Source organism: Aphanomyces invadans (assembly GCF_000520115.1).
Source record: "Aphanomyces invadans strain NJM9701 unplaced genomic scaffold supercont1.8, whole genome shotgun sequence".
NCBI classification, from domain to species: Eukaryota; Oomycota; class Saprolegniomycetes; order Saprolegniales; family Verrucalvaceae; genus Aphanomyces; species Aphanomyces invadans.
In genome coordinates, this window is record NW_008580153.1 from 791,439 (window position 1) to 809,706 (window position 18,268).

The window sequence follows — 18,268 nt, forward strand, 5'->3', positions numbered from 1 at the left end:
AGGGGGCTCCAACCCGACTTTGCACGACGCCTCTCGCCGGTTACGTAGATCGGTTTCGTAACCTCCGACGGATACGCTGACTGAATGCCACAACGGTGGTGGCGTGATGGCCATGGGCAAAGCAACCAAGGAACTTGTGCAGGACTACGTTTGTTCTCTTAAGCTGAAAAGCGTACACCCCAATAGTCGAACAACGATATGTAGCAAATCCAAAGCAGATATAAGGGGCAAGGGACGATAAGAAGTATGGAGATGTTGGACAACAAAGACAAGAAGTTTGTGGATTTCGACGACAACAGCGCACTTCATTGGGGGCAAGAAAGCATTGAATCCTGCCAGGAACAATGCCAAGTGCTAGAGTACCAACCAACGCGGACAGCATCATATGTAGTTACTGGAGTAGAACCTCTCCGTTGTCTACAGGATGGATATTTCATGATCAATGGCGATTCTTCTCGAACAGGTCGATTCGCTGCCATGCTTCCCGACTTCCAGTCGTGGCGTACTGCAAAATACATTGCCGGACGTGCAGGGGGAGTCTTTGAGCCGTTTGCGTCGTTCCACACACGAGCGCGAGGCACAAACTTTCGAGGAGCGACGCTGGCGCGATGCTGCCATGCCATCGAATCGTTTGGAGTCGCAGATTCGACACGAGCCATCGAATCAACGACAACGGCTTGGTGACTAAAACCTTCTTGGACACGCGGGACGTGCGTCCATCGCGAGCCACGTACCACCAGTGCTCGGCATCCCACAATGTCATGGCACGATCGTGGGTGCGACACTGCCACTGAATGTACTCGAGACACCCGTCGTACCCGTCATTCCCTGGTGCTGGCCTCGCTCGACTGCACACCCTTGCATTCAGGACTTCTTGCGGAAAAAATGGACGCAGAGTATGCATGACCACCTACGATACAAACAGCACGTCACCTTCGATCAAAACTCGACACTCGACGCACTTCGTTGTGGCCACAGGGCTTTCCATACAGTCCTCCCCATTGCTGCTTGTCGGAGGGCTCAGGGTTTGGAGCCCACGGGTCGGTGGTACTTAAGTTGGCCCGAACGACCAACGATGTCGCATCTTTCGTCGCCCCATGCCGCACATGCCCATCCCACGACCCACCGAATTCCCGGCCGTCCGCGGTATCCAGCCATTGAGTTTGCGCCGACAACCTGGTGTTATGGATGGACATGCCTGTCGCGGCATTTTGGGCCACGAGGCCAACTGCGAGCAGCTTTTCTTTCATTTTGGCGAGGTTGACAGCTCCGACGGCGTCCAGGGGGGTCGCGAGATGGATATACAGTTTCTCAGACAATGCTTGCAGCTTTTGCTGCGTAGGAGTCAGTTTAACACATTTGGAGGACTTGGACGCAGCGTCGGGGACGTCTAGCCCAGACGCGTTGGCGAGTTTCTGGACCCATTGCGCATCGTGGTCGGTGGGCTGGGTTTCTTGTTGCAACTCAAAGATGACCGTGGCCAAGTTGGCCCGCGACGTGGCTTTCTGGAGCAAGGGCTTGGCGACGTCTAATGGGACGGAGGAAGGCGGCACCGCACCGGGAGCCAGAATGGCATATCCCCACGGCGGTGGGGTCCCGTGGACGTGAATGGCAACGACTACACTGGAGTGTGAATTAGAGGACACCATCGGTGCAAAGTGCTCCGTCGTGACAACAATCCCTTCGTCAGTCGACTGAAATTTCTCCAGAAGGAGCTTGCGCATCGAGGACGACGTCTTGGAGTGAATTGTCGAGACGGAGAACCCCAGCTGCTTCAACGCCCCACCAACGATTTGTGGAGTGAGTTGACCTGACGGCTTCGTGGGCAGGGCAACAATAGCCCGGCGGATTTTTTTTGTTTCGAGGAGGTAGTACACCACCCCTAATACATCTTCGTCTCGAACGAGGACGTGCTGAAGCGGTGGTGTATTCGGTTCAATTGATGGAGAAGCTGCTGATTGAGGTGCGGTTGACCGGGCTGTGGCATCCACCAACGAGGTGTTAGTCATTGAAGCTCCGCCGGCTTCAAGCACCGCTCGTTTGTGTTTCTTCCCTTGTTCATGCATTGCTTTCGCTCCTGTCGTTACGGGAATGCGGCACACAGTACACACATACATCCCGCTCGGCTTGTCAGTATTTTTGCTGCTAACTTCGCTCTTCTTCGACGGTTGACTCGTCGGCAGCTTCGCTCCAGGTTTCACCTTTCCATCGTCGTTGGACGCCCTCTGTTTCTTTGCCAGTGGCGCACTAGGTCTGCAGGCAACATCAGTTCATATCGTTTTACTGGTAGATCAAAATACTTGTTCATTGAGCGAAGAAGTGCCGGATTCACCACTACGAGACTGCCGCTGGACGCTGGCTTGGCATCGGGGCGAGGTCGCTTTGACTTGTTGCCCTTGGCCATGTTCTGTCAATGCGCACGATTGGTGTGATGTCCGGATAAAGAGAAATTTATCCGCCATTCGCTATTGGCCAATTAAAACGCTGAATTTCAATTCATTTGCCCAATCAGCAACAAGTGCACTTCAACTTACGACGCCACATGTGGCAGCCGCCATCGAGCGCGCCATGCGAGCGTCAGTACAAGATATAGATTTGCTTCTCGATCGCATGGTTTTCATGCGTATTGGCAGCCCCTTGTTGTGCCTACCATCCGTATTTTGTACTTACGAGCAGCGACAGCTTCATCCTTGTGCAGGAGCTGCAGCTGGACTAGCTGGTCTGCCTGTCGTCCACCTTGGTGCGCATGATGAGTACTGTTCAGTCGAATCCAGTAAGGAAGAGAATCCAATACACCCTGCTAAGTGATGTCATCGTGAACACGGAGCTCTTGGTCGACCTCATATCGATCCGTCGACGTGAGATGCAAGTCGATGCGTTTCGCCACGGTTGTGTTGGCCATGCCAAAGATTCATTTGCCAACGCTTTACGCCACACGGGTACGAAGCCATCGATGTTCGGTGGTCATACACTTCGTCACTCACCCTGGAGTCGGTATTGACAACGACACATGTCATGTCACTGGCCCTTGCGCAGCTTCGAAACAGATCGTCGTGGCGCCATCTGCCAATTGTTCCCGCTGCAAAGCACAACTGGATTCAGATTCATAAGGCGACATGGATCCAATTTGCCTTGACGCCTTTCACGTCGGTGTCGTGTCCTCAAGGAAGGGTATTGTCAAACTGAACAACTTGTTAAGACACGGCGTTGGCGTCAGGAGCTTCTGCCATCGAATCCCGTGCACATTCTTGAGCCAAGGCAGGATTCACTTGGACAACACATCTACCTACGTGACGGGCTCTTCTCAACTGGCCCGTCAAGGGACACGGTGATGACGACACCAAGCACGTTGTGGGGCAGCATGGCGCAGTTGCATACCTTCACTGTGCATATGAACTTGGGGCGGTCAAATCTCAATGAGATTTCAATCACTAGATGAACCAGGTTGTAGCTTCTGCTTTGTAGTATATGATTTGCCGCCCCCTTGGTGCTCATGACAATTCGAGTTATGTGTCTGCGGCTCGTCCACTCCAACTCTGCTCAGAAGGGAATTTTATTCGTGTCCGCATCGTCTAGTTCGCAATATGTCACACTATTTGAGCTGGATCACATCACGACGACCAATGCAACAGAGCTGCCTACGTTCTACATCCCGCTGCCTTCACTTAAACTGGCTACGTGAACTTTGCTGTCAGGATATGCACTCATTCACGAGGTTGACGCAATTCATGGAGACAGGAACGCTTGTCCGCAGACGCTTCGTTTAGTCAATTGACGGTTGATGTCAATAATATGTCGCAAGTAATTCGGTGGGAAGACTCACCACTTGACGGACACCAATAGTATGCCTCGACTGCTCACGCAACTTCTCCCGCTTTGGATCCAAGAAACCATGTCATGCGTTCCAGACACTTTTCCACAGCGATTCGTCGAGTGGATCAAAGCGCGGCATCTGCGCAAGTTGCTTTGGAATGCACTCGGTGGCTCAGGTATCACCCTCCATGCCACGCATGGCTAATCCCATCTCTGGGTTCCACAGTTCACACAGAGAAGTCCACGTATCCGTTTGGCACCAATAGTCTCAAAAATGCATGAAATTTTGCAAATTCTAGCCAATTGAGTTCTATTATTCTAGTTGTTTTCAATATCCGGATAAGAACGTTGAAACTGCAGCCATGGCCAATCAAAAGTAAAGACCAAATACAAATTCGCATGGACGCGCCACAAGATGACAGCGGGCTCAACGGCATGGATGCGGAGGCATTGGCCCGTGAGGCCAAGAAGCGCGAGAATGATCCCAACACGTACAAGCGAAGTGGGGGGCGAAACGAACCTGTGAACAACTTGGAAGACATCTATCGGCAATGGGACGAGCTTATTCCGGCTGAAGAATGGGATCGGTACGAAGAAATGACCAAGTTTGTCGTGGAATGGAACCCGCAGACGCCGCGTGCTCTCGAGAAATGTTTGATTGCACTCCGCCGTCAATACAAGATCTTGCCCAAAAAGTCGCAGATTAAATTTGTGTACAACGTATTGGTGAAGCGTGGAGTGGCGCCGCCTCAATTGGCGATTGACTCGCTGCTGGTGAAGAAGGCCGGCAAGAGCCAAAGCGGGGTGCTGGTCGTGACGGTGCTCACGAGCCCATATCCCCACGGTCAAAAGTTCAGCTGTCAGTGGAACTGCTACTACTGCCCGAACGAACCCGACCAACCGCGGTCATACCTTCACGACGAACCAAGTGTACTTCGCGCGAACCGCAACCATTTCGATCCTGTGCTTCAATTTTGCGACCGCTGTGTGACTCTTGCATTGAATGGACACCCTGTGGACAAGATAGAGTTGCTAGTATTGGGCGGGACATGGGCATCGTACCCGGTGTCGTATCAAGAAGAGTGCGTCGCACCTCCATGCCCTCGATCGCCGTCGTTCTAAGGTTGCATTGATGTGTTAGATTCATCCGCGACTTGTTTTACGCTGCCAACACGTTCCACGACCGCGAGAAGCGCGAACGGCGGTCCCTCGACGAAGAAAAGCTCGAGAACGAGACGACGCTGGTCAAAATTATTGGTATCACGCTGGAAACCCGTCCGGACTGCATCACGCCCGAGGAACTGCGCCGGTTCCGTCGGTATGGGTGCACACGTGTTCAACTTGGGATTCAACATACGGACGACGGGATTTTGAAGAAGATCAACCGCGGGTGCACCACCCAAGACGCGAAGCGCGGTATGAACGCCAATCCTGTTGCGAAGAGGTTGGATGGCAATTGATTGAATGGTAGCGATGAAGCTTCTACGTGACTGCGGCTACAAAACAGACATTCACTTGATGCCCAACTTGCCAGGGAGCTCGGTGGAGCTCGACCGCGCCATGTTTGACTACGTTCTCCACTCGCCTGACTTGCAAGCGGACCAGTGGAAGATTTATCCGTGCGAAGTCACACCGTGGACGGTAATCAAGCGATGGTAAGGACGAACAAATTCGCTCTCGACAATCCATTGAGACTGGGGTGTAGGTACGACTCTGGCGAGTACCTGCCGTACGGCGACAACGAGTTGATGGCGTTGCTCATGGACGTTAAGGTGCACGTGCATCCGTGGATTCGACTTAACCGTGTCATTCGCGACATTCCGTCGCAGTACATTTTGGGTGGGACGGACGAGCCCAACTTGCGTCAAGTGATTTTGAAGCGAATGGAACAAGCGGGGCTCCATTGCCGTTGCATTCGATGCCGCGAAATCAAGGCCGACGCGCCCGCCGCGACCAAGGCCGAGCTCATTGTGCGCATGTACGAGGCGAACGAAGGTACCGAGTACTTTTTGAGTTTTGAAACCCCCGACGAGAAAACGATATGTGGGTTTTGCCGCCTGCGACTGTCGTCGACAGCGGGTGGTGGCGTCTTCCCCGAGTTGGAAGGCGCTGCCCTCGTGCGTGAACTGCACGTGTATGGCCAATTGGTTGTCGTAAACAGTGCGGACAAAACCAAGGCCCAACATGGTGGATTTGGCACGCAGTTGATGCTCAAGGCCGAAGAAATCGCCCAAGCCAACGGGTTCACCAAAATGGCCGTGATTGCAGGGGTTGGCGTACGCAATTTTTATCGCAAACTCGGGTTTGAAGTCGAAGGCGACGGTGAATTGATGATCAAACACTTTCCACCGAAAAAGTCAATCTGGTCCAAGCCCGAGTGGCGTTGGTTTGCGGCAGCAGCTGTCGCGACCGTCGCAATTGGAGTCGCAGCGCTCAAGAAACGCTAACACTTGAATGACTACTTCACTTCGTCGATCCTTGGCAATTGACATCGTTTACCCGCAGCAGTTGTCGAAACAACATTTGATACCTGTGCCGACACTTTTTGTCCTAGACCTTACTGAGTCTACGCTGCGGCGGCTGCTGTCCCGGCGCCGGTCATGTCGTTCAAATTCGCTTTGCGGTTGTCGCTAGCTGTGCCGATACGTTTCTTGTCGTTCTGCAGCATTACATGCCCAACTACATGAGATGGCCTCGATACAACGCGACTGGTACCCAAGCGTTTGTGGTCGATGTAAATCAATGCACACCTAAGTGTGGACCACGAGTCCACCACGCCCATCGATCTCGCGACGACTCACATGCCCAATACGTACGCGGTGGACGAGTAAGAAGCACCCGACATCCATGGCACTTGCTCTTGTCGACCGTCGAATACTCAAATTGGAACCTGCTCAGCACCACCCTGCTTCCCCACATGAACGCGCACAACTGCTGAATGGATGTTATGTAGCCAAACGGAGCTACTGGCGCGGCTTGGAATTCAAATATTGTCGACTTTTGTTGTGTATGCATCTCTTTGGTTTCGCCATTGGGTCTGCTATTGCATGGCCATTCCGTTGTGGCAAACTATAAACGCATTCGGGGTCTTGTTTGAGCTACGGCTTGGTTGACGCAGCAAGCCCAGAAGTCGTCCACGATGGTGCCGATGCAGTTCATGTTCAATTGCTACTGGGCACTCGCGTCCAACCGGTCCATGGTGGCCATGTTTTCCATCATGTTCAACAAAAACTTGTCAGTTCGAGCAGCAAGTTCGCTTCCTGAACGCAACTTTGAGTCATGATGGTGCCGACCCAGTGAATCTGAACCTGCTCATGTTTCGGACGGTTGTGGGGACGTTTGGGTCCATCGACGCGCACAGTGCCCGTGTGCCTTCGTCCAGTTGGTTGTTCGAAAGTCGTGACGCGGTTCATGCGGCCATTCAGCGAACACCACGCACGCGCAAAACAATTATGCGCTGCTGAAAACCCTCATTCGGGTGTCATAAGCTTGGCTAGAGCAAAAAGCACTCCAGGTTGTCAGTGAATGTGTGCTGTGTCGTGAATAGTAGTCCAGAGCAGTTTGGAGCTGTGAACGATGGAGTGCAATTGTATCTCATCAAAGGCCGGTCGTGTCGACCTATCCGTTGCTACACATGCAATTGTCCGTCGCGGAACCTGCGACGCTTCAAAGCTTCGTCGTGGCGTTTCTATTCCGGGCACAGAACCTTGACGAGAGAGCTTCATGGACACAAATAGCGAGAGGTATATGATCGTTCGATACCGCGTCCAGAGGTTTCAACAGAATTCCCACCACCATGAGGTGGAGGAGTTCAATGTATGCCGTCGACATCAAGCGATGGCAATCATTTGTCTGTCGACGTCATGCGTTTGGGCTGGTCCCATCGCCCAGATATAAGCCTTGGTGCCATGGATGGATTCTCAAAAAGGACAATTTGCATGGGCAGCTTGGATTTTCGCCATTTTATAATCAATTTGAGCAGTTAACTGCGTAAATGCAGAAAATGTTTTGATTGGCTATTAAGAGAAGCGTTTGATTGGTTTGTTTGCCATTTCCACTTGGAATTCAAGCAAACATGCTGTGTGGCACCACAATGCGCGGGGCCGGTGGCGCCCTCGCATGGGCCCGGCGTACGATGTCCTCAATCAGCCCACGACATCTCGCATCACTTGAAGCAGAGGTCCTTCAATCGCTCAAGCAGGTTCAAGACGACTTGGTGGGTCAAGACTTGATCACGCTTGGCCGTGTCAAAGTACGTCTCGTTTCGACACCTTCGCATCCTGACGCTCTCGTAGAACTTGCAAATCACGGAAGAGCATGCTGTGTCATGCACGATTGACTCTCCGTCTCCTGTGTTGTTGCAGAACCAAGAGGTTGGCGATTCATACCATCTTCATAGCGTTCGTACATTGCATACATAATTGCTAACCATCAAGGCTGTCAGTGGATCACGCAAGCCACGGACCGCATCAAAGCGTTGCCGTGGGTTCAGAACGCAGACGTGACTCTATTGCACCCGACCCCACGCAACATCCAAGCGAATCGCTCGTCGTCCCTGGCGAATGTCGGCAATATCATTGCCGTGTCCAGTTGCAAAGGCGGCGTCGGCAAGTCCACCGTCGCTGTCAATTTGGCATTTGCGTACCGTCCAAGCTCTTTCCAAATCGTTTTTCATTCACGCTAACACGTACTGTTTAGTCTGAAGAAGCGCGGGGCCCGCGTCGGCATCCTCGATGCAGACATCTACGGCCCTAGTCTACCATCAATGATCTCGCCGCAAGACGTTGCTATTCGAAAGTCGACGGCAAATCCGAACTTCGTGCGACCTGTGCTGTTTGAGGGTGTGCAATGCATGTCGTTTGGGTTTGTAAATAGCAAGGCTGCGCCTGGCGCTGGAGGCACGAAATCCACGTTGACACAAGTCTTTTTTACGATGTGGCCGTAGGCAAAGGCGCGGCAGTCATGCGGGGGGCGATGGTGTCCAAGGTCATCGATCAGGTACATTGCGTGCCGATACATTAAGATTCCGAACGGATAGCGCTTGATAGCTCGTGCTTGGGACCGAATGGGGAGTCCTCGACTACTTGGTCATCGATATGCCGCCTGGCACAGGCGACATCCACATGTCGCTGGCGCAGCAAGTCGCGATCACGACCGCCGTCATCGTGACAACACCGCAAAAGCTCAGGTAAGCTAGTAAAAGAGTCACTCCCACTCAGACCACTTTGGATGATTGTTGCTGTTGTAGCTTTGTCGATGTGGAAAAGGGCATTTCCATGTTCGAAGACCTCAAGGTATGTCAAAGCTCCTTTCTCTACAAACACCGAAAAATGAGCATGCGAGTCACTTGAGCACTTCCACCTAGGTGCCGACGTCGGCCGTCGTCGAAAACATGTCGTATTTTGACTGTATCCACGGCCACCGCCACTATCCTTTCGGTGTGGAAAGATTCATTCCACATGCTGTTAGTCGATCTTTCCAATGCACTTGGTAGGCAAGGGCTACCTCGACACGCTGCAATCGCGGTACAGCATCCCGTACACGTTCCAGTTGCCGATGGCCGATGCCATGAACGAAAGCGTCGACTCTGGCAGGTCGGTCCCCGTCTCGCAGCGAAAGAAGTCATTTGATATGTGGGGTGTTAGTCCTCTGGTACTGACCGACGCGCTGCCGGGCATGACGGCCGTCTACGATGGGTTAGCGACCACTGTAGCGGAAGAATGCGTCAAACTCAAGCACTTGGCCCGTGTGGCCCCCGAGCTCTTGTTCGACAAGACACGCGGGATGGTGCTGCGCTTCTTCACCACGGAAAGTGCTCAAGAAACAGTCTTGTCCCCCGTGGATCTCCGTGCGAGGTATGACAACAGTGTCTGGCGCATGACTCTAGAACACCTGGATGTAGATGCCGATGTGCCCAATGCATTGAAGAATTTACGGGAAAGCAGGTGCGAAAGACCATTGGACGCAACGGGGTTGTGCCAACGTGTTCATCTGCACAAACGACTAGATCTTGGACCCAGCTACGATTCCAGACGACATTCGACCCACAGCGGTCCAGAGGAAGGTGTGACTATGACGCGTGCTCTATTGGTGTGCGTTACAGCTGCATGCAGGGAAACTACGCATTTGCTGTCGTGTGGAGCGATGGCCACTCTTCGTCATTGTACACATTCGAGCATTTGCGGCAACTGGCCAAGGATGTCCAATCTGACTGAGGGGATCTCGGGGTCACGCTTCCGAGGCAATGGGGTCGAATGAACGTGTTCTACATCAGCGCCGTGTTTAAAAGCAATGATTAACAGAACCGATCCTGAAGTTAGGTGCAGTGGGGTAGTAAACCTCCAGCGGTGAGGCTCGTTGTCAGGAGCATCAGCACAGAGCGGACGACTGTGCCTTGATTCTACTCTAGGCGTTCTCCATTATGTTGCAAAGCTAAGGTATCTCTGCATCCAGTGCGGTGGGCACTGCATCCACTTGCATCACTCATGCAATGAGATGGAGGACAGGTCACATGGTTCGCCGACCGTCACCCAACAACGCCGTCCAATGCCCCCAATTCCTCTGCCGTTGGTTCCACCTCTGTTGTGTCCATGACGATGTAGAATCGAAACTTCAGCGATTCATTATGGCAATCACATCAAATAATTGCTTACAAATTTCAAGTTCAATTTAAATTTACGAAAAATATTTTGAAAAATGAACACCATTGAATTTTGTGTGGCACGGCACACCGTCTCGTCGGGGCCACCGCGACTACCTACCGCTTAGCCCAACGCCATCCTGCCGACATCATATCTTCCAAGCCACTGATCAAAGCACCACTATGCTACTTCGTCGACGTACGGCTGAGTCTGAGCAACTGCTGTCGCAACCCGCGCTCAAGCGAAGAGGCCAGGTTGGAAGTGGCGGCCATCGACCCATCGAGCCTGCGACGACCCGGTCCACAGCGAGTGCCTTTTCCGCGTTCAAGCGCACGAAGATGAGCAACTTTGTCGCGAATGATGTGCCTGCAAAGGTCGCTGAGGTCAGTCCACACGGCAAATGGCATGCTCTCGACACGGAAAACAAGATGCAGATGCAGCAAGTCCCAGTCGTCGAGTTTGGTCGGTTTGAAATCGAAACGTGGTACCCGAGTCCATATCCGACGCACATGTATCCCGACAATAAGCTCTTTGTGTGCGAAGACTGTCTCGGGTACACGTCGACGAAGCGATTGCTGGAGCACCATCGCAACGACGACTGTCCGCTGGCCAAACAACGTCCGCCTGGGCGTACCATATACGAAGAAGCCATGCCGGATGCGCCATCCTCGTCTCTCGTTCTCGTGGAAGTCGACGGCATGACCAGCTCCACGTACTGCCAGAACCTGTGCCTGCTGGCGAAATTGTTTATGGACCAGAAGACGCTCTACTTTGACGTGAGTGTGTTTTGGTTCTACCTCCTCTGTATTGACGACAAGCGCACGGGCGGCGTCCATCCGGTGGGGTACTTTTCAAAGGAAAAGGCCAACCCGGACCAGTACAACTTGTCGTGCATTGTCGTGTTTCCACCGTATCAACGACAAGGCTATGGCTCGTTGCTCCTGTCGCTGTCGTACGAACTCACGAAACGCGAGCACACGGTCGGGACGCCTGAAAAGCCGCTGTCGGCGCTCGGTCGCTCGGCGTACATGGAATATTGGCGCTTCATTGTCCTCACCGAGTTATGCAAGATGGGGTCGTCCACATCAGCGGTCTCGATCCAGAAACTTAGTGCCACGACAGCCATCAAGCCCGAGGACATTATCGAGACGCTGCGGGCATGCCAAGACCTTGTCGTGTCGGAAAAAACGGTGCGAGCGACGGCGAAGACTCCCATGGTACGTTTCTCGATCGAGCATCACGGTGACGACGACTGGTCAACGTGTGTCGTAGAAACAAACGTTTGGCATCTGCCACGTCACCGCCAAGGCACTGCTGGCCGCGTCAAGACCCGTGCGATTATGTCGCCCGCGGCTCTTGAAATGGACGCCGCCCAAAGTCTTGCGATAGCCATATATTTATCCTCCGTCCCTTGCATGTTGTACCGCCGCAATGAACACGTCTCTGCTATTCAAGTGTAAAATGTCCATACTGTTTCACGTACGCCATCCACACGGCATGCTCTCCTCGCAACTTGCGATGCCCTCGCACTTCGTTGTGGTTTGTGGCAGTCTACTTGAGGGCGACGGATGCAGGTCATCGTTCCCATAACGAGTTCGATTCAAGGAGCACCAACTCAAGCTACGATGCTTGCTACAGCCTTCGTGCAAGTTTCTCATGGCCGTGGCTGGCTCTGTCGTGCACTTGATCGTGCGTGAACCCACACAAAGTCGCGCGTGTTCGACTTGGTTGGCTCGTCTTCGTGCCATTCAAACAACGCGTGCGTCCGGTTCTTGACCTCGAAGAGACCGTAGCCATACCTGTTGATGGGAAACTTTAGCATGTCCACCTTTGGGATCGTTCTCGCCCCACCTGGCTCTTCGATATGCAGACCAGACTGGCCGAGGATGGATGAACTTGTCGGCCAGCCCTTCACGATTCCCGCCATCTCCAATCGTGATGTAGATCGGCGCGTTGACCGTGAGCTCGTTGCGGTAGACTGGCAGGGTTCGTTCATAAGAGTGGACATGACCAGCCAAGACGAGGTGCACTCGATGGTCGAAGAGGAGGTCTTCCATGTCCTTTCGCATGGCATGCTGCGGCTCGACCTTGCTCTGATGCGCGCGATTGCTGCTGTACCAAGGCCCATGCATCATGACGACGATCCACGGTGTTACACTGCGGTCCACTCGCTCAAGGTCGCGGCCAACCCACTTGTACTGGGCCGACCCGCGATAAGTTGGAAGATACGGCGTCAGCACCACAACATGGACCGACGCGACGTCGAACGAATAGAAGAGATTCCCTCGAGAAGCGTTGCTTTCGGCAAAAGGCATGCGGTACCGCGCTTGGTATGCGTCGAATGTAGTCGAGTGGCATGAAGTTTCAATCTCGTGGTTGCCAGCAGCCATCATCCTACCATCCGCAACGTGAACGCTGCCTCAATAGAGCGAATGCTGCACCAGGGAATGCAAGACGTGGAAGGCTCAACGAGGGAACCCCATGTATCCCATCGAGTTTGCACCGTGTCCGCGTATGAGAGATCGCCTGCGACATGTATGTAACTCGGGTGCTGCTAGAAGTCCATGCACCTGCAAGGAGAACGGCTCTTACGGCCGAGTTGAGTTGGATGTACCCCAAAGTTTCTTCCGAGTAATTGGTTTGGCTACGCAGTGCGTTGTCGTGTGCGCACTCCATACAAGAGCCACTCACCCCAAGTCGCCAACAATTGCAAGCGTAAGTTGTGCATTCACATCTCCTCGCTTCGGTGGGGTACGGAACGACAGGACTTTTGACCACCCTGACTCCATCCCGCCAACGGTATCTACAAGTTTGCCATTAGGGTCGCCACGTAAAAAGACATGCTGATGGAGCGCATAGAGCGTACAAAAGTAGGTGGTGTTGGGCTGCAACGATGGCAAGAGCACGTGATGCATGTACCCAGAGGTGTAGTGACAGAATTTGTACTGCGCGGCAGGCTGAGTGCCTCGACCTTCCAAGTCCAATGAAGCATTGTGGAGGCCATACTTAACGCGGGACTCGCTTGTTTTCTCCGTGACCCAACTGATCGCCATGCCAGCAGAGTTGACTCCCCCAATTGCAATGTGCACTTGCTCGGGACCACCCGAAGCGACCGCATCCACTGAAGACGACATCCACGAAAGACATAGCACAACCAGTCCGCACCACCATAGCACTCGGATCGTCCTTGCATCACGCGTCGTTTGCATCGTTGTCGTGGGGTTTCTCGTTCTTTCTTGCGCGATCTTCGCGACGGCAGCCATGTGGGTTCTCGTCCGCCTCTCCTCTGTTTCATTGGTTCAAATTCACCATTTTCAGCCAATCCAACGATTCCTTCATTACCTCCTGCCAATATCCGGTCTCGTCAACCGGATCCTTCGGCGCACGATCCGGCCGTCGACATGACGGCGTCCTTTCTTTAGCATCCCACGTCCATGGCTCCACCGCCGTGCGCGCAACAAGCCGACCCAACGACCCGTGGGCCTCCCTTGTAACAGTGGGTGGCTGTGTGCTGCCGTTTCCCATACGAGTTCCGAGTGGTTTCAGGGGTACAGCCTCCCAGCCAATGACGACGACGCGTGATAAAATTCGCTTGTACTGGGCCTCTCTATGGATTTATTACGACGGGATTTCTCGGGCGGTTGTCTGGGTGGCTCCCAGTGTTACTATCGCCACGTTGCCTCGAGCATGAAGAAGTCCGAGCTGGCGAAGGCGATCCGCAAGATCCTGGACGCGTCCGACCTCGAAACGATGAGCCGCAAGATGGTCCGCAAGCAGCTCGAATCCACGTTTGGTGTGTCCATGGAAGAGTACAAGAGTTTTATCAATGACGAAATCACGAAAATCATTGAAGAACAAGAGGAGGACGACTCGGGCGACGACGAAGAGGAAGTGGACGCCCCGCCCCCGTCCAAGAAGGCCAAGAAGGGTGGCGCCTCCAAGGTCAAGGCCGAACCCAAGAAGCGCGCCCCACGCAAGAAGAACGAGGACGGAAGTGCCTCGGGTGGGTTTGCAGTCGAAATGCTGCTCAGTCCCGAATTGTCGGAAGTGCTCGGCATCACTCAAAGCAGCCGCCCGCAACTCGTCAAAAAGATGTGGGAATACATTCGCGAACAAGGGCTACAAGACCCCAACGACAAGCGAACCATTATCCTCAACGACGCCCTCAAAAACGTCTTTCAACGCGACTCGTTCACCATGTTTTCAATGAACAAGTACCTGAAGCGACACGTAGTCAAGCCAGACGACCTTCCGGCCGGTGGGTGGGCCGACATCCAGCGTGATGGCGAGTCGAGCGAGGAAGACGAGGAAAAGACTGCGGAAAAGGAGCGCAAGAAGGCGGCCAAGTTGGCGCGAAAGACACAATTGAAGGAGACGGGCGAGAAACCGAAGCGTGCTGCACCCGCTCCGAACTCAGGCATCAACGCGCCTCTCACTTTGTCGGAGGAGCTGTCAGATCTGTTAGGCGAAGTCCAGATGAGCAGGCCGCAGGTCGTCAAAAAGCTGTGGGAGTACATCAAGGAGAACAACCTTCAAAACCCCGACAACAAGCAAGAAATCAATTGCGATGACACGCTTACGCACTTGTTTGGAGAAGACAAGGTGACCATGTTCTCCATGAACAAGCTGCTCAAGCCACACTTGCTCGGCAAGGCCAAGGTCCCGGCGGACGAGTCATAGACAAAAGGGACGACCTGCAACTTGACCGCCCCCACACGACGTAGTACCATGAATAAAACACCTAAAACTCCACATACCCCACGACACGTTGTTAAAGATCGAGCAAGCGACGAGTCTCCTCTTCCTTTGTGATCTTCTCCTGCTCCAATGTTTCCTTGGCGAGCTGGTACTCGGCCGCGATCTGGTCCCTCGGTTGGGTGGCTGCGTACGCTGACCCCAAGTACGTCGACTCAGCCTCGGCGACTTTGGCGTACTTCAAGATGGCCTCTCGGGGATCTTCACTGCGAATCGACTCGCTCTTGATTTGATCCCGCATGAAGAATTGCGTAAGGGTGCCACCGCCAGTGCTCCCGCCAAACCCTGGGCCCGTGATAGGCTTGGACGGTTTCTTGGACGCAATCGGGTCCATGCGAATCTACCGTCACCGCATGTCGCTCTCTCATCATGTGGAACAAGCAGTCGTGGATGAATCACCTTGGCGTATTTTCGCTTGTTTGGCTTCTTGTTGTTCGCGTCACGAAACATGGGCAGTGCATGCGGGTTGACGATTGCACCGTCGGTTGACTCGTCAATGCGGACGTACCCTGCGCTCGCCAGCGGTAGCTTCTTCGTTGCACTCAAGAGTACGCCCCGCGTGCTGATCGCATCATCATAAAACACTCGGACGCTGCCGGCGCTCGACCCGACAAACACCTACGGCGCAAATAGTTGGCATTCAACTTGCAGAGAGACACAGAGCATAGATCAAGGTCTTTACCTGGTTGATTTTGGAATGCCACGCCACGCATACAGCGCTTTCATCTGCCTGCATGTCGATGGAGGTGAGGGGGGTGTTGACTGCCGTGAGGACGTCGAAGAAGAGGACTTGTCCATGGCGATCCTTCCCTGAAGGCACAGACGTCCCGACGGCAACGGCGGTGCCGGTCGCATTGAACGCCATATTCGCCACACCAAAGTGACTCGGGACATCCGTCAGCTAGGGAAACCTCGCGATTCAAGGATGGATTCAATGCCTTTCTGGAGTTGTCATACCGTTTTCAATGGCGAGGCCAATTTTCGAATATCCCAAAGCTTGACACAGTCGTCACTGCACGACCGGGTTCCAAACACCTTTTCGTTGGCAAACTTGATGTTCGACACAGACAAGTCAGCACTGCCAGGAGCGTGGGCGCCTTGGAGCTTCAACGACGGGGTCAACGTGGTCGACCGGCGCAAGTCGTAGCCAAACACGGACCCTTCCGCAGTCGCCCCGAACACGACAGAGCCGTCGATGTTGTACGCACACGTCGTCACTTCAATGCGTTTGCCCTGTTTGCTCTTGAACTTGATCACTTGGTCGTTCAAAAGCTTGTTGAAGGCGGTCTTTCCGTCAAGTTTCCACAGCCGCACGGTGCCGTCCAGGGCACACGTGGCCATCGACTGCTTGAGCGTCGGGTGCCACGCGCCGCCCGTGCAGCTGTGCGTGTGGCCCTTTGTGTGGACCATGTCCATCACGTACATATCACCCTTGACAAACTGGTGCTCCTTCACGCCTTCTCGAGACAGCACCGTGGGCTGGGACGAACCCGTCACGGCCAGCACCTAGTCATGGCGTTGTCATCCACAGCGCGGAAAGCACAACTTACGCGATCGCCCGTCGGACTGTAACTCAGCGCCATGATGGGGTGACCTTCTTCGACTTCGTTGTCTCGAAATGGACGCACTTGACGAGCCATGCCCGCAAAGTCCCACAACTTCATGTGGTAGTCCATTGATCCAGTCGCGACCCGAGCACCTGGTGCATCGACGGCGATGCTTGTGATGGACTTCGTATGCGACGTCAAGACGACTTGATTCTTCAGCGGCAAGTTGTACCTAATCGCGATTGAGGCACATTGCTGTGGAGTTGGAGCAACCACACGTACCGCAGAGCAAGGTCGCGCGAGAGGCTCTCGCCGTCGGCGTCGTCGTCATCGCTGTCCGACTCGGGTCCATCTGAACTCACTGCTGCATCTTCTACTTCCTCTTCCTTTGGCTTGATGTTGGGATTGTTCTGAGGACCTCGACGAACAGATGGCTGGGGTTTGGCTTCACTGCTGTCGTCTTCGTCCTTTGGCATGGTTGCAACATGCTGGACTTTTGGTGCCTGGGTCACCATTTCCATTGTCAAACGGCGGATTTCCTCGTCGCGAGCAAGTCGTTCGGCGGCCTTTTGCGACTGCTTGGCACTGTTGGTCGTTGCAAATCCAGTTGGCAATTGCGCCAATTCAGCGATCGTCGACGTGCCTCTTGTCGGGATTGTCGACTCGGGAGCTTGATTCAACCCGCGAACAATATACTTTCGCGTACTGGCTCCGAACACAACCTCGGACCCGTTGTCGACAGCTTTGCGAAACTCGGATTTTTCTGAAAGGGTCTCACCGTCCACCACTGTACCTTGTGCCGATTCCAAGTCCACAACTTCAACAGTACCTGCCTTGGTGTGCACAATTGCAGCATGCTGCCGAGAGATGCTTGGATGTGCCAACTCAAAATCGCACACGTCCGTGTTGCGGCCAAGGACAGTGCATGCTTGTTGTCCAATGGGCAGTTTCTCGGTGAGCTTTACTCCATCCTTCCACACCTCAAGGTACGCTTTCGAGTTCAATCGAGTCGGAACTCCGGCCCTATCGCATGAGGTCGTCATACTTTGCAAAGCTGTCATGTGCGCGTACCATTTCGGCGTCGGGAATCGCTTCGACATGATGTTGGTGTATGTGCGGTCTTGTGGGAGATTTGGAATCACACTAATTCATTACAATTCTTTCAACACTAATTTGTAGTTCGAATTTGTGGATCGATGAGGAAACAGGTCGGATTCAAATTGGTTCGTCCTGGTTTGCCGCCAAACATGGCGCCACACGGACGACAAGGTCGGTACTTGATGGGAGGATCTCCTTAATTCTTGAAGCACTTGCGGTACACTACCAAGCTGCTGCTCCAAAACTAAAGTGATATTGTGTTTCATTCGGAATTTGACACCAAGCCATCGTACATTTTTCCCGTAGATAATTTAGAGTCCAATCCTTCAGCTTGAAAGCTTTCCAAAATAATCGAAAAACTCATCGTGACAAAAATTCCTGTATTGCACGATATTCCTATACTACACCTTTTCC

At 53.4% G+C, this 18,268-nt stretch overlaps 7 protein-coding genes across 9 annotated transcripts; 4 read left to right on the forward strand and 3 right to left on the reverse strand.

Annotated features, from left to right (window-relative positions):
* Positions 1 to 255: 255 nt before the first annotated feature.
* H310_04974 (hypothetical protein) lies at positions 256 to 2,404 on the reverse strand (the record flags this gene model as incomplete). Its single annotated transcript, XM_008869565.1, has 3 exons — positions 256 to 910; positions 963 to 2,253; positions 2,301 to 2,404. 3 exons carry the CDS (start codon positions 2,402 to 2,404, stop codon positions 440 to 442), a joined length of 1,866 nt encoding a protein of 621 aa, XP_008867787.1. The 3' UTR covers positions 256 to 439.
* A 1,800-nt stretch (positions 2,405 to 4,204) lies between these two features.
* Positions 4,205 to 6,355, forward strand: H310_04975 (hypothetical protein). The gene is made up of 4 exons (XM_008869566.1): positions 4,205 to 4,895; positions 4,955 to 5,229; positions 5,285 to 5,468; positions 5,519 to 6,355. Exons 1-4 carry the CDS (start codon positions 4,213 to 4,215, stop codon positions 6,258 to 6,260), a joined length of 1,884 nt encoding a protein of 627 aa, XP_008867788.1. The 5' UTR covers positions 4,205 to 4,212; the 3' UTR covers positions 6,261 to 6,355.
* A 1,516-nt stretch (positions 6,356 to 7,871) lies between these two features.
* On the forward strand, positions 7,872 to 10,137 carry H310_04976 (hypothetical protein). The gene is made up of 13 exons (XM_008869567.1): positions 7,872 to 8,065; positions 8,109 to 8,186; positions 8,258 to 8,454; positions 8,512 to 8,711; positions 8,759 to 8,811; positions 8,862 to 9,001; positions 9,062 to 9,107; positions 9,179 to 9,251; positions 9,308 to 9,407; positions 9,459 to 9,668; positions 9,716 to 9,758; positions 9,821 to 9,877; positions 9,927 to 10,137. Exons 1-13 carry the CDS (start codon positions 7,889 to 7,891, stop codon positions 10,026 to 10,028), a joined length of 1,476 nt encoding a protein of 491 aa, XP_008867789.1. The 5' UTR covers positions 7,872 to 7,888; the 3' UTR covers positions 10,029 to 10,137.
* A 396-nt stretch (positions 10,138 to 10,533) lies between these two features.
* H310_04977 (hypothetical protein) lies at positions 10,534 to 12,009 on the forward strand. Its single transcript, XM_008869568.1, has 2 exons — positions 10,534 to 11,671; positions 11,727 to 12,009. Exons 1-2 carry the CDS (start codon positions 10,637 to 10,639, stop codon positions 11,841 to 11,843), a joined length of 1,152 nt encoding a protein of 383 aa, XP_008867790.1. The 5' UTR covers positions 10,534 to 10,636; the 3' UTR covers positions 11,844 to 12,009.
* On the reverse strand, positions 11,896 to 13,734 carry H310_04978 (hypothetical protein). Of its 3 annotated transcripts, XM_008869569.1 has the most exons (6): positions 13,321 to 13,734; positions 13,146 to 13,257; positions 13,025 to 13,098; positions 12,896 to 12,980; positions 12,306 to 12,848; positions 11,896 to 12,253 (listed from the first exon to the last, which is right to left on the reverse strand). In XM_008869569.1, the coding sequence occupies exons 1-6, from the start codon at positions 13,715 to 13,717 to the stop codon at positions 12,109 to 12,111; spliced, it is 1,356 nt and encodes a 451-aa protein (XP_008867791.1). In that variant the 5' UTR covers positions 13,718 to 13,734; the 3' UTR covers positions 11,896 to 12,108. The 3 variants fall into 3 exon arrangements, with proteins under 3 accessions (XP_008867791.1, XP_008867793.1, XP_008867792.1); XM_008869571.1 differs by having other exon boundaries at positions 13,025 to 13,257; XM_008869570.1 differs by lacking the exon at positions 13,321 to 13,734 and having other exon boundaries at positions 13,146 to 13,299.
* A 345-nt stretch (positions 13,735 to 14,079) lies between these two features.
* H310_04979 (hypothetical protein) lies at positions 14,080 to 17,905 on the reverse strand. The gene is made up of 7 exons (XM_008869572.1): positions 17,828 to 17,905; positions 17,039 to 17,779; positions 16,760 to 16,988; positions 16,167 to 16,715; positions 15,892 to 16,110; positions 15,609 to 15,827; positions 14,080 to 15,549 (listed from the first exon to the last, which is right to left on the reverse strand). The coding sequence occupies exons 1-7, from the start codon at positions 17,854 to 17,856 to the stop codon at positions 15,226 to 15,228; spliced, it is 2,310 nt and encodes a 769-aa protein (XP_008867794.1). The 5' UTR covers positions 17,857 to 17,905; the 3' UTR covers positions 14,080 to 15,225.
* H310_04980 (hypothetical protein) lies at positions 14,089 to 15,215 on the forward strand. Its single transcript, XM_008869573.1, has one exon. The coding sequence runs from the start codon at positions 14,142 to 14,144 to the stop codon at positions 15,132 to 15,134; it is 993 nt and encodes a 330-aa protein (XP_008867795.1). The 5' UTR covers positions 14,089 to 14,141; the 3' UTR covers positions 15,135 to 15,215.
* Positions 17,906 to 18,268: the final 363 nt, after the last annotated feature.

Excerpts from the sequence above, each read along its gene's own strand:
- H310_04980 (XM_008869573.1), top strand. The coding sequence starts at position 14,142 with ATGAAGAAGTCCGAGCTGGCGAAGGCGATCCGCAAGATCCTGGACGCG.
- H310_04978 (XM_008869569.1), bottom strand. The coding sequence starts at position 13,717 with ATGGCTGCCGTCGCGAAGATCGCGCAAGAAAGAACGAGAAACCCCACG. Across the intron at positions 12,849-12,895 it reads TCCACGTCTTGCATTCCCTG|GATGATGGCTGCTGGCAACC; the intron begins GTGCAGCATTCG and ends TGCGGATGGTAG. Across the intron at positions 12,254-12,305 it reads TCTGCATATCGAAGAGCCAG|GTATGGCTACGGTCTCTTCG; the intron begins GTGGGGCGAGAA and ends TCCCATCAACAG.
- H310_04979 (XM_008869572.1), bottom strand. The coding sequence starts at position 17,856 with ATGTCGAAGCGATTCCCGACGCCGAAATG. Across the intron at positions 16,716-16,759 it reads ACAGTCCGACGGGCGATCGC|GTGCTGGCCGTGACGGGTTC; the intron begins GTAAGTTGTGCT and ends CGCCATGACTAG. Across the intron at positions 15,828-15,891 it reads GGCATTCCAAAATCAACCAG|GTGTTTGTCGGGTCGAGCGC; the intron begins GTAAAGACCTTG and ends TTTGCGCCGTAG.
- H310_04976 (XM_008869567.1), top strand. The coding sequence starts at position 7,889 with ATGCTGTGTGGCACCACAATGCGCGGGGCCGGTGGCGCCCTCGCATGG. Across the intron at positions 9,002-9,061 it reads ACAACACCGCAAAAGCTCAG|CTTTGTCGATGTGGAAAAGG; the intron begins GTAAGCTAGTAA and ends TTGCTGTTGTAG. Across the intron at positions 9,252-9,307 it reads CCACCGCCACTATCCTTTCG|GCAAGGGCTACCTCGACACG; the intron begins GTGTGGAAAGAT and ends TGCACTTGGTAG.
- H310_04977 (XM_008869568.1), top strand. The coding sequence starts at position 10,637 with ATGCTACTTCGTCGACGTACGGCTGAGTCTGAGCAACTGCTGTCGCAA. Across the intron at positions 11,672-11,726 it reads CGACGGCGAAGACTCCCATG|AAACAAACGTTTGGCATCTG; the intron begins GTACGTTTCTCG and ends CGTGTGTCGTAG.
- H310_04975 (XM_008869566.1), top strand. The coding sequence starts at position 4,213 with ATGGACGCGCCACAAGATGACAGCGGGCTCAACGGCATGGATGCGGAG. Across the intron at positions 4,896-4,954 it reads CCGGTGTCGTATCAAGAAGA|ATTCATCCGCGACTTGTTTT; the intron begins GTGCGTCGCACC and ends TTGATGTGTTAG. Across the intron at positions 5,469-5,518 it reads TGGACGGTAATCAAGCGATG|GTACGACTCTGGCGAGTACC; the intron begins GTAAGGACGAAC and ends ACTGGGGTGTAG.